The sequence below is a fragment of the Gobius niger genome, assembly GCF_951799975.1.
Source record: "Gobius niger genome assembly, chromosome: 18".
Taxonomy (NCBI): Eukaryota; Metazoa; Chordata; class Actinopteri; order Gobiiformes; family Gobiidae; genus Gobius; species Gobius niger.
In genome coordinates this window covers 20,239,480-20,251,862 of record NC_136869.1, presented here as the reverse complement: position 1 = coordinate 20,251,862, position 12,383 = coordinate 20,239,480, and the positions used below count along the sequence as shown (strand labels likewise).

The 12,383-nt window shown below is 42.8% G+C and overlaps 1 protein-coding gene across 1 annotated transcript; it reads right to left on the bottom strand.

The window, feature by feature from the left end:
* Positions 1-4: 4 nt before the first annotated feature.
* LOC306977931 (myosin-IIIa-like) lies at positions 5-11,654 on the bottom strand (the record flags this gene model as incomplete). Its single annotated transcript, XM_079576370.1, has 14 exons — positions 5-202; positions 1,198-1,345; positions 1,427-1,634; positions 1,934-2,060; positions 4,056-4,170; positions 4,298-4,396; positions 5,135-5,337; positions 5,762-5,845; positions 5,928-6,032; positions 6,122-6,238; positions 7,234-7,330; positions 8,549-8,704; positions 9,641-9,706; positions 11,635-11,654. The coding sequence occupies 14 exons, from the start codon at positions 11,652-11,654 to the stop codon at positions 5-7; spliced, it is 1,743 nt and encodes a 580-aa protein (XP_079432496.1).
* Positions 11,655-12,383: the final 729 nt, after the last annotated feature.

Here is a 12,383-nt window from a genome sequence, read left to right as displayed (position 1 = left end):
AATGTTAAAGATGGTGTTCTCGCCGCCGCGTTAGCTGAAGGCACTGACCTACAAGCGTCTGGTCAGTGGCCTGTGGAAAGCGGCTCTCCTCGTCAAGAAGAGCGAGCATCCCCATGGGCTTCTGCAGAAACAGATCCAGCAGCGGCCGGTTGTCCTCGTACTCGATCATACGCGCGTCCACCTCCTCGTTTAGGTACTCGTCCTACACGCAAAACATGGCTGCGGTTCATGAATTGAACATTAATGTGATGTAGACACAATACATGGAATTCTTTGGCCACGGCGATGCACTTAACACAGATCTTATTAACTCTAGAGACGCTGCTATGAGTCAGCAACATCACTGGCGGCTTCTATTCTGGGACAGGAAAGGGACAAAACGGAAACAAACAACATCAAATCAGACTGGGCAATCGAGCGTGAAATCCACACTGTGAGGGGAACGAGCGGCGCGGCCAGGATCACTACGGGATACGAAAGCGACGGCTGTAGTGCTAGACTTCAGACGTAAAGGTAAAAAATACGGGCAAAGGAGCAGATAGGGGTGCAAATCTTTATGCACTTTATGCTAGATGTAACATTTTGTAGCATTTTCCTTCCTACAGTGGATGAAATGATAGAAAAAGTCAAGATAGCAACAAATTGCAACAATGTCAGATTCCAGACAATCATCAGAAATCCCTTTTTACCCCTCAGATCAAGCAGCCCTACAGTCCAAGTAAGTATATTATTCTAGGTTGTGCAAAGCTGATCTTCGCACTGTACAGTTCCCATATGGCCTGTACAGAAGTGCCGTATAGGACATTGTATTTCCAGGCCGGGCGCCAACAATACCCCAGAGTGAGTTTAACGCTAACTGTCTCCAACTCCTAATTGACCCTCATTGGGGGTTTGATTTATAGCGCCACTCCAAATCATTTAACATTAGCAAAACCATTCTCCCGAGCCCCCAAGGCAAAACGCAGCCACGGGAGAGCGCATAAAGGCCCAAATCGCCAAGCTCGTTCACCCCGCGTAAATAAAAGACAGCGGCATATTTTACCCTTGCCGTCTTCCTTAAAGCGCCCGGTGACAAATTATGACACGGCTCAGCCATTTACATAGAAATGAGATGGTACCAAGGTGAAAAATGCAGACGGAGTTCGTCCCGGGACGTAGTCAGGAACTCGGGACAGAGTTTACGAGCTATTACTTTACCTGCTCCCAGGTGAAGATGTGCTGGATGAAGTAGAACTGGATCTGCTCGTTGGCGATGTTGATGCACAGCTGCTCGAAGGAGTTTTTCTTGAAGTTCTCGAATCCGAAGATGTCCAAGATGCCGATGTTCAGGTTCTGCTCATCCTCCCTAGAGACGTGACAGGAGGAAAATGTTCAGAACGCCGTGTAAAAATACGATCGAAGCCTGTGCTTTGAATGGAAACTTCACCCCTGGCTGTCGGGCCGGAGCAGCGAGTTGATGCGGTTGACGATCCAGCTGAAGAGGCGACCGTACAGAGCTTTACTCATGGCGTCCCTGACCACGGTGGCCTTCTCCACCGTGTTGTTCCGAACAATGGTCTCGCCCCGGGCCACCACACAGTGAGTGGTCAGCGCCTCTTGGAGCTCATCGGAACGGATGCACAGAAGAGAGGCAACTATGGAAGAAAGACAGAGGAGGAATTAAACATTTAGCCAACATTAACAAAAAGTATACCCTAAGTATTTAACTAGTCTAATCCCTTTTTGTTACAGAGATAATTGCTTAAGTTGCATATAAACACACAAAGACTCACACGTTTGTAGTCAGCATTTTACTCTCTAACCCTCTGCTTGTTTATGATATTTAGCTTCCCCCCATTTGCATTTAAATTAATGGAGAGTAGAGTAATGGTGTGGTAGAGGGAAGCCGAGGTCACATTTCGTGTCACGTCATCAGCGTCTCGTCGGCCCTCACCGTTCTCCAGGACAGAGCCGTTGGAAATGTTGCTTTTGTCCGTCTGGTGCTCCGAGGCGACGGCCGCAAACTCGATATCGCCGGAGTTGAGGATGGAAGCCAGGATGCTGTAAACACTGCCCAGCTCCTGCCGAGAAAATAACGAGGAGCGGGACATCGAAGGCTTAATGGGCTGAGACAGTTTGTGCTCAACGATTCCCCTTTAGTTGTTTCGCTGCAGGTCGTCCTTGGTCTCTACCTCTATGCCGGGGTAGTTTAATCATTTTACTTTGGCAGTAAGAAAGTAGATCTATACATCTCAATAATATACATCACAAGAATACATTTATCTGACATCTCACACAGCAATCAGATAAAACCAGATCTGTGTTATTTGCTGCATTAGTTCAACAAATGCAGACACACCAGAGCTACTCCACCCAAATGTTTGTTCTGCCCTAAGAAGGACTGCCCGCTTAACAAAATCTTTGCTCAGCTACTTCCTTTGTTACTTTCTTATAATTCTGTGGTGCACAGTGTTCCAGGACTGTTACTCGCATGTTTACTGTCACAGTGACACTTAAATTGCACGAACAGAAAAGAAACTGAGTGATTTTTCCACAACAATATGAGGAATACTGTAGCCCGAGCTGCACCGAGTGATTACAAGATAAGTGCTATTGACGTGCAGATCCTAGAGGCAATCACTTGTTTGGGCCTCATTAGCTTCCACAAAGCCAGCGGCAGCCGGCTGCAGCTCTCCTACGCTCCATCACCACCAGTCACCAAGTCATGCAGGGTGCGCAAGAAGTAGCCCACAGTCTGAAGAATACTTGGCTTAAAAATGCTGATTTAGTTGAAAAGCATTTTTGTGTGCAGTCGTAAAATCGTAGATTATGAGAGAGCAGCAATTGTGTAATGTAGGTTTGACACAAATTTCCAACTGTGACATATTGCTGCAGGAAAAACAAAACAAAACTGATGCTTCTGATACCGTACTCCAGGAGTCTGCAGTTTTTTTCTCCCAGGATGGGAGAGGCCAGTCACTCCCTGATTGGCCAGTCGCCGACATTAATGATGAGTGGAGCTCCAACCATGACATCACCTCCACAAGACAATCCTGTCTTAAACTAATATAAACTAACCGTATACCTGACTTTAATCCAAACTTTACGCATAATTAAGTTTTACAAACTAACTACTAATCTTAGCCCTAAGCCTAAGGATAGTGGAGTTTACAAACGGTGTCTTTCTGGCGTTAGTACGGATCTGAGCAATCGGTGAGTCGATATGCAAATGTGGCCTTTCTCATCGTTGGCCTCCAGCAATTTGTCCAGCAATTAAGATATCAGAGAGCTACATATAATTCAAGAATACTTGAGTGATTACGTGGTAGAGAACATCCTGGACAGAAAGAAATAGTTAGCTACTGATACTTTACTATACATACCTATAAGTTTGTGTTCAAAATGTTCAGAAGCCAATGATTTGGCGTAGAAAGAGATTATGCATAAATGTGACTCAAGTTTGAGTCACAGGCTTCTGTAGAGATGTCGAAAGCCTTTGGGGAGCTACTTTAAAATGGCTCTGAGGGCCCAATGTAGGTGGCAAAGATCTATATTGTTTGAAACCATTTACTGTTTGGTAGCACCTGAGCTGTAGGTTTGGAGCAAAGCACAGTTATTCCAATTAGTTCATTATCTAAATGTATTTAACCACATCTTAATTTAGTAAGAGATGCTAAAAAACTAAAAGCACAATACACAGTTTATTTCTGCGCTAAAACAGCTGGTGAGTCTCATTGTTATACTACAGATCACTGGTTAAAAAAAACATTCAAAAGGTTTTTGGGGGTTTACATAAAAGTTGTTTTTGTTTTTGTTTTTGTGTTTCAAATATTGAGAAAGGGGCACTGTCTGAATTATTCAGTTTTCAAACTGTGAAAATGGAATAGTTGAGTAAAATCTCTCTCACAGACCCTCCCGCACATCCTAACTGTTCATGTGAGTAACAGACGGCTAATTTAGACTCTTACCCCTTGCATTTGTGATCGGTAAAAAAGCGGCATATTACGATACACAAAGGCAAATTGATTACAACAGCTCTAAAAACAGACATTAGGTGTAACTTTGGTGTGGTTTACCTCCAGGCTGAATCCGATGACTTTAAAACACTGCTCCACTGCATCGAACTGCTCCTTGTAAGAGGTGTTGCTCACTATGTCAGGCCCTAATTTAATGTGCTCATTAAACAGGTATCTGCAGAGGCCAAGCACAGGGGAAAAACAAGAAGATTAGGCTGTGGATCAATGGAAAAGAGAGTTTTTCAGTCGCAGAGGAGGAAAATAACCAGTTTCTGCGAGGGCCGAAAGGATGTCAAACGTACTTAGGTGTTTTGCTGTCAGAGAGCTTGTAGTGGGCGAGCTTCTTCCTGTCGGCCAGGCCAGCGTAAATGTAGTAGAAGATGTGGAAGTTTTTCTCACTGCTGCAAAGAAGTACACAAAATACAGTAGATGTGACATGTTGTTTTAATTTAAATTTTAAGTTTCATAGTAGGTTTGGTGGCAAAAGCCTGTTTATTTTTGCAATGTTGTCAGGCAGCAAATGAGCAAACAAACTAATCCAAAATCACCGTAATCCATCCTGACAGTCTAATTCGGTTTGATTGTCTCCTTGTCCGTTAAAGCTTGTGGAAAAATCTATCTGCTCCTTGCGCGCTACCAGAATCCTCTTTGACCCAGTGTCGGTTTTAATGAAAACCCCGAAAGTCCACCTTTGATGTCCCGCTAAGGACGCTTGCGAGAGCTGCAATCTGTGATCAAACAGGAAATAAGCTAGTCCCTGCACTTGACCCGCTCCAGTCCCCGGACACACGATAAGGAGAGGAGATGGATTGACTGGTGCGAACCTGGAGGCGAATGCCAGCGCTGTTCAGAAGGAAAGGCGGAGAGGTTAGAGTGAAGAAAGGCAGGCTATTACGGACTGATCCCTAGCAGGCGCGAGGAGAAATAACCTTCTTTGCAACCTTCTTTCTCTCTCCGAAAAAGACCACAGACTTGATTAAAATATCTGTGAATGCCACTGTCAAATGAAGGTCGGGGTTGAAAACTAGAACTACAGGTAGACACAAACAGAAAACACACAAGATCTGTCTTTTTATATCAGACAAAGTGCAATTGGATATCTTTTTGTCTTTCAAAAATGTCAAAGCTTTAGTATTTACGTGGCTTGGTGGACGACCCGGGACTTCTCCAGCAGGTACTCATTGATCTGAGCCCCCACCACGGTCCCTGTGCTGGTGAACTTCATCTCCAGGTATTTTCCGAAGCGGCTGGAGTTGTCGTTGATGACGGTGCTGGCGTTTCCAAAAGCCTCCACCAGGTTGTTGACCAGCAGAATCTTCTCCTGGAGCGTGCGGTTATTAGCCTGAAAGCATTAATCCACATATAACTGACGAGATGTTTGGAAAAGTGCATACAGTGAGGGAACTTCTCTCGCTAACCATCAAAAATGTACATAAACAAGGCAGGTATACTATTTATCACCAGTAGTTTTTGCAGTTTTTTCAGTTGGCTTGGTTTCCACGGCAGCATGACTATTTCTGCTGGTGCTTTAGGGTGCGATGCATATCATTTTGTGAAATTGATTCATTCATTAAGTTGGGAATCATGACTGGCAGCAGCTGGAGTAACAAACTGACTTGCCAAGACAGTACGTAATGTTTTAGCTGACAGATTAAGCTCACTGAATGACTGACTGACAATCCGAATAGAAACCATTCCTTCCTATAATTGATTTTTATTTGCCATGCTTCCACAGATTTCTAAACTGATGTGTTCAGTGAGCTCACCTTTCCCAGAACAGTGAGCTGCTGCACCAGGAGATGAGCGCTTTCGGTTTTCCCTGCTCCACTTTCTCCACTTATGACGATGCACTACAAAAGAAATCCTACAGTTTAAAGAGATGTGAAAAATAATCATCACTTTACTAGGATTACATACATAATCTGGCTATACCTGATCTGAACTGTACGTCACCATGGACTGGTAGGCGATGTCTGCCACTGCGAATATGTGCGGGGGGTTGGCCGTGCGCTTGACTCCGATGTATAATGTAGAATGCTGTGGGGAAAGAACAGCTGTAAACCAGTGCACGGACAAAGACATCATCCTGAATCCATAAGCTATCATTAACAGCTTTTTCTACACACCTCCGGAGTGTAAATGTCCATCACATTAAATGGATTGACTGCGATGAGGATGTCTCCCACGTAGGTGTAGATCATGTCCCTCTCATAACGGTTTTGAAGGTGGTCTGTGACAGTGTTCTAAAAGACACAGTTGTAAGATGATGCTTTTATACTCTTTAAAGAGGGAGAATTGGGTAACAATGTCAAACACATCTTTATCACCATCTTTACAAACTATTGAAACAAGATATCCAGTAGTTTCACTTCCTGGTTATTCAAGTAAACCCACCCTAAACATCTTGCTCCCCTTCGCTGCTGCATAGCTTGTGGAAAACATGGACTTAGCATCGCTATTAGCAGCTGAAGCCTAATAGGAAATGGAGGCAGGCTCCAGAAGTTCCTTTCTCTGATGAACTTTCCATAGAAACGATTTTGCACCTCTTTAAGTCATTATTGAATACAGGCTTCATTCTGACATCCACGACATCCACATGTTTATCACAGCACGTGCAACGTTGTCCTAATTATTATTATTTTTAATTTTTAATTTTCACCCTATTCCAAACATAGGAAGTGGCTCCAAAACACAGCCAAATTTCTAGCATGAACGAGCTTCGGTTAGCCCACGCTGAACGCTATGGGGTAAGCCACTTTCACTTAGTTCACCTCTATTCTACAGTCTATGCACAGCTGTTTCCATAAAAAAGAAATAGAAAGAAAAAAGTAGAGCGGGCGGCCCGTGTGGCTGTAGTTAGGTCTATAAAGTCAATTTTGCATAATTCACTTTAAGTATAATTATTTTGTGTATGTCCTTCCTTGAGCCGAGGCATCTATTAAAAGTCAGTGCGTTATCTCCATGTGATTGATACGGCCCAAGGTGCGTCAACAACAGCATAGATCTTTGTCTTGAAGAATGGCTGTAAATATCCGCTGGCAATTTAATGTCCGTATTAGTCAGTGTGGCACTCACGTTTGACGGCTCACTTTCTGTCTTTGTTGAGGTGGACAACAAAGAACTTGAAGGTATTACTAAAATGCCTTTAGTACCTTGTGTATTATTAGCTCTAAGCGGCTAAGGACTGATCTTTATTGTTGTTATCTACATTGAAATTCCACAGGTTTTGTGTTCGTACCTCGTCCAGCACTTCGAGAGTGGCGAGGTCCTCCACCTCGTCGGAGTCGCCTTGGTTCTTCATGTGGTTTCCTTTTTTGGTGTGGATGCGCTCATGCCTGTAATGGGGATAATGAACAAACCAAGTTTTCCAGTGCAGTGAACCATAAGTTATTATATTATGTAAATTCCGGAGAACCGTAAGTCATTTGTAAGTCACATTGGAAGCCATTGGAACTGGAGCCTAAACAATAACTTTGGCCTTTGATGCTGAATTGTTAATGTTGGAACGGAAATGTATTCATTCGCATAAAGGTTTTAGCAAAGTTGGAAGATTGGATTATTAATCTTGATGTAAAAGTTAAGACAGCACATCAGAATACTGCTTTTTTTTTTGTCAAACTATTTTCTAGATTTTTCTGCAGCACTTAAACAGCCTAGTAACTTGTTATCTGTAGTTACCACACTGTTACTGTGCTGTAAAGTCAAATGCAGTCATTTTACAACAGAACATCGTCTGCTAGCCTAGCATAAAAGCGCTGGATTTCATCTACGTCAGGGATATCATGAGCAGTTCATTTGCAGAAACACATTAGAGCAATTGCAAATAGTTGTATTGAGATTAAATCCACATTAAAAAGAGCTCAGTGGAACGCATTGATGAATACGTTTTTGCAAATGGAGTCTTCATCTATAAGATGGTCCTTTCATACTGGATTAGTATCTCTGTTAGTTCATATGACAAATACTTTCAGACAATCTGCTACTTTCAGGACTTTCAGCAGCTGGTACTTGGTATGGCGAGTTGTTCAAATTCAAAGCAAAAACACAACTACTACACAATGTTAAGCAAATTATGCAACAGTCCCTTGTGTAGGGAAGAGGGTGGGTACTAAAGAGCCAATTCTCTTTACTGTAGTCTATTCCTACTGGGGGTCCGTGATGCCGTTTGCTACCAACCTGTCATTACTGCCTTTGTCAGTCTTTCCGTGACGGCTTTAGTGACAGAAAGAGGATAAACATTTGTATATGGAGAACAACCATTCGGGCGTCACACTGTGTGTTACGTGTCCAGACCTCTTTCCAATATTTCTAGCATTTTTAATTGTGTTGTTAGCCCTGAACTGATCTGACCTGGAGACACACAGAAATCTTCAATAATCTTAAATAGCAGGTTATAAATACTTTCTGAAACATCTGTGAAGAAATCGGAGGTTAATTTGTATTATACTGTCTCTGGGATGTAAATCTTTGGCTGAGATGAAAGTGGCAGGGACAGAGTGTGCTTTTGGTGACTCATGTATCTTGACGTCTCAGCAGTGATGTGTGCGCCGTACCTTGTTTTTTCAATGAGTCCCACTTGCTGGTTGAGGTCGATGAGTTCGATCAGCTGGTTTTGTAGGAGTTTCTCTTTGTTTTTGACCTGTTTGATGAAGGGATGCTGCAGCAGGTCGAGCACATTGGGTCTCAACTCAAAGTCCTTGATAACACATCTGTGGAGAACAAGGCGAGAGAGACAGCTTACCACAAAAGGAATGGAGTGCACAAATCAAAATGGAATAATTGAGATGCAAATCAACACGTATGGAGTAAGGAAGAAAGTTTTGGGTCAAACTTTACCTACAACAAAGTAAAAACACAGTAAGAGGATTATAGTAAATATGTTCAAGTATTGTTCATCACTCCAGTTGGCAATATTTGGAAACTGTCAACTGTATATTCTTGTATTTCTTGAGATTCCTGGCAATTCCATAATAAGCAAACAAAGGAATTGGTTTCTACAATAATGTTGAATATAATAACTATGCTGTTAAATACACAGTATAGCATAGATTTCCACTTTAATGTGAATACTACATTGAGTATTGAGCAGCCAGCCTAGGCTAGTGCTCGGGGACCCATCTCCAGATGTGGAGCCAGGCTAATGGTCTGGAGGATTAATGTTTTAGTTTTAGGGAAAACTGGAGCAGCTGGAGAAAACCTACCGCGACACCAGGAGAACATGCAAACTCCACAAAGAAAGGCCCTGTCCAGGTGGGAATTGAAAGCGGTAACTTCTTGCTGTGAAGCACAAGCGCTAACCGCTGCGCCACTATGTTAGATATGTTAGATTTTGAAATCATGATGTCATAATGCAAAGCCTATGGGATTTGCAGTGGACTTTTTTTCATAATAAACCAATGGAGATTTTTTTTTAAATGTAAATGCTGGCATTGTTCACACTAAAAACATTTGGACTCTTCAGTGTGTTTTTGCATCTAAGCTAAAACCGGTTCAGGGTAGACGTATTACTATAGAGAAGAAACCAACTTTGACAGCAACTAATTCAGATGAAATGAACAGACTGAACCGTTTTATTAATGAAATACAGTCGCCGACGCTGGTTTTAACCTGCTTGTTTACGCGAGCGCACACAGAGCCGCACTCACTTGCAGATGAAGTCATTAAAGTCGTCTGACCACAGCTCGGGCTGGCGCAGCGTCGGCGGCGGGTTTCTGCAGGGGAAAAAAGCAATCGAAAAGATAAATGGAAAGATAAGATGAGATGGGATTTACGCGGGAGGGCCGCTGAACAAAAGCCTCTCGCTGGAGGAGAGTGACTCAAGTCTTTACTATGAGCTGTTTGTCTTTCTCTGTTTTTTTACTCTGAAGCCGCAAGAAAAATGTCTTCCTCTCCACCTGGGCGTGGATGGAGTTTGACAGTGAAGTGAATTGTGACTTTGTCAGTATCAGGCTTCAATATAACAACATAAGAGTAAATAGAAGGGTATGACTACTTCCTGAACCCCCTGTAGAGGGTGGCATGACTCGCTAGAACAGTGACTATGAAAGCTATGAGCCCAAATTGCTTCCTATTATTCAGACAAGCACTGTTATCGGGTCAGGTTTAACAACGCCTCCAAGTTGTGAAGCTAATTTGCTGTAATTCCCTGTTCCACTTAAAGTACCTTTGCTTCTATTTTTTTTACAAGATATTTCTGGTAACTGCGGGCTAATGCAGCGCCGGGCTCGGACTGCGATAAACTCCAGTAATGAGAGCACATACATCTCCTGTTTATCACACAACGGCCCAGAGACAGCAACCGCGTCTGCCGTTTATTAAAGAGTCTGTTTGGCTAATGCGCCGGCCATTAGGGTTTGTCTCGTCAGTCTTCCAAGAAAGCTCCATAGTGGCAAAAGATTTCCAACAGTTGTCGTCGAGCCTAGGTTTGTTTTCAGAGGTGGTTAGTAAGAGAGCAAATTTACTCGTACGTTTTTGAGGATCTGTGCTTCACTGGAGTAGTATTTTTCGTTGCATTTCTCCACTACATTAGAAAGACAAATATAATACTACTCCAGAACAGTAGGTGGCGCTGTGCAGGTGTACAGTCAAATGCCACTGACTCACAACAAGGAAGAAATTCTGTCCCCGTAGAGTCGCAGTACAGGGGTGAATCAGCGTGCAATCTTCTAAACATATTTGTACTTTCTACTGTGAATAATTTCAGTACTTAATTTGACTGTGCAACTTTCACTTTCATTGGAATAATATTAAATCAGTAGTATCTGTACTTTTACTCAAGTAATGAAATCAAGTAGCCAACTGTTTTTGAGTTGAAGAAGTTGTGGCTGTAAATTTTGCAAGGGAAGCTAATAACATACAACATTTCTTGGATAAGGGGCAAAAATCTGGTCCAGATGACAAGCTTTTCGAATTCTTTTGCCACTGTAAATGATAAAAAATGCGTGATCATTTTGATAGGGGTCACATGATCAATATAGGCACTTTTTTTTTTTTAATTCTACATTCAAAAAGATTCTTGCATAAGATAATAGGAACTTCACACTTTTTGCTATCAGTAGAAACCAGTCGTGTCCGGATTTGGCAGACTTACTCCAGATGCCCGTCCTTTCCATTCCCAGACAAATGCTTACGCACTAATCCATATCAGTATAACAATGTCCAAGTGCAGTTCCCCCAGTGCGAATGGAAATAAAGTCACGGCTTGGTGAAGTCTGTGCCTTTGGGCGAATCGTTTTTTTTTTTTTTTTCAGGCTTTGGTTGGTGAGCCTGCAGTGGGCGCGGGAGGGGAGCGGTGTGAAGACACAGCCCGTGGCCCTGAGCGCAGCAGTCACATAGATTGTGCAGGGGCTGGTGATGGCTGCTGCTGTGGAGTGTGACCCCGGAGCAAAACACAGGACCCTCTGCTCCAGCGACAGACACACCACCACCACTGTTTACGCTGCTATGTGATTATACTGCACGATGAGAGCTGGATTAAAACATCTAATCGTCACTGTAATATTTTAGAGATTGTCAAAACTATGTACTCAAAGGTCAACGCCTGACAACACTGACTGTGCTATTTAACCTTTAAGCCAGTGTAAGAGAATTTGTTTGAACTGGATCAATACTAATTCGCAAATAATATCTTCCAAATTACCGTTCCTGGTTTCTTCCCATTTTGATAAAACAAAACTGAAATAAGAGGCAAAGATTATAATCTCCCCATCTCGATGCAAACCCACAATTACTTCACACCTTCCTTCTCCACCACACAGATGAGAAGGAGAGTCACGGGGGCGGGGCGTATGGATTAGCCCCCGCAGGCAGAGCAAAAGCCATCTGAAATGAAACGACTGTGGCGCGTCTGCTGACAATCTACACAGAGGCAAATGACTCCGGAGGGAACCAAGACAAGCTTTTCGGGGATTACAGTACAAGCTCTGTGCACCAGGCCGACTGCTGTGCTCAGTGTCAGTGGAGAGGAGGCGTGTTACACAACTGTCTCTGCAGATGTATAAGAGGGTAAAATATCAGGCAAGCATGAAGATTACACAACTCCAGAAGGCCGCGAGATAGCACATACAGCAATATGAACAGTAGGTAAGTAGGTAGGAAGTATTCAGCTTTTTACAGCATGGTTATCTCTTGTTTGGGGCTCAAATAGGCTATGCTTGTGATGTGTTTACAAAGAAATCTTACATAGCCTACTTTTACCAAAACCATTAAAAAATATATAGTATCAGACAAGTACCAAACCAAACCACAATATATAGCAAAATCACAAGGTCTTCCATCGGACTTAGATTTACACATTTTGCTAAGACAAGCAAAAACAATAAGGCATGGTGACTTAAAAAAAAATCAAAATTTGGTTCCATTTTAGCTCACAGATGTACTGCATTGAAC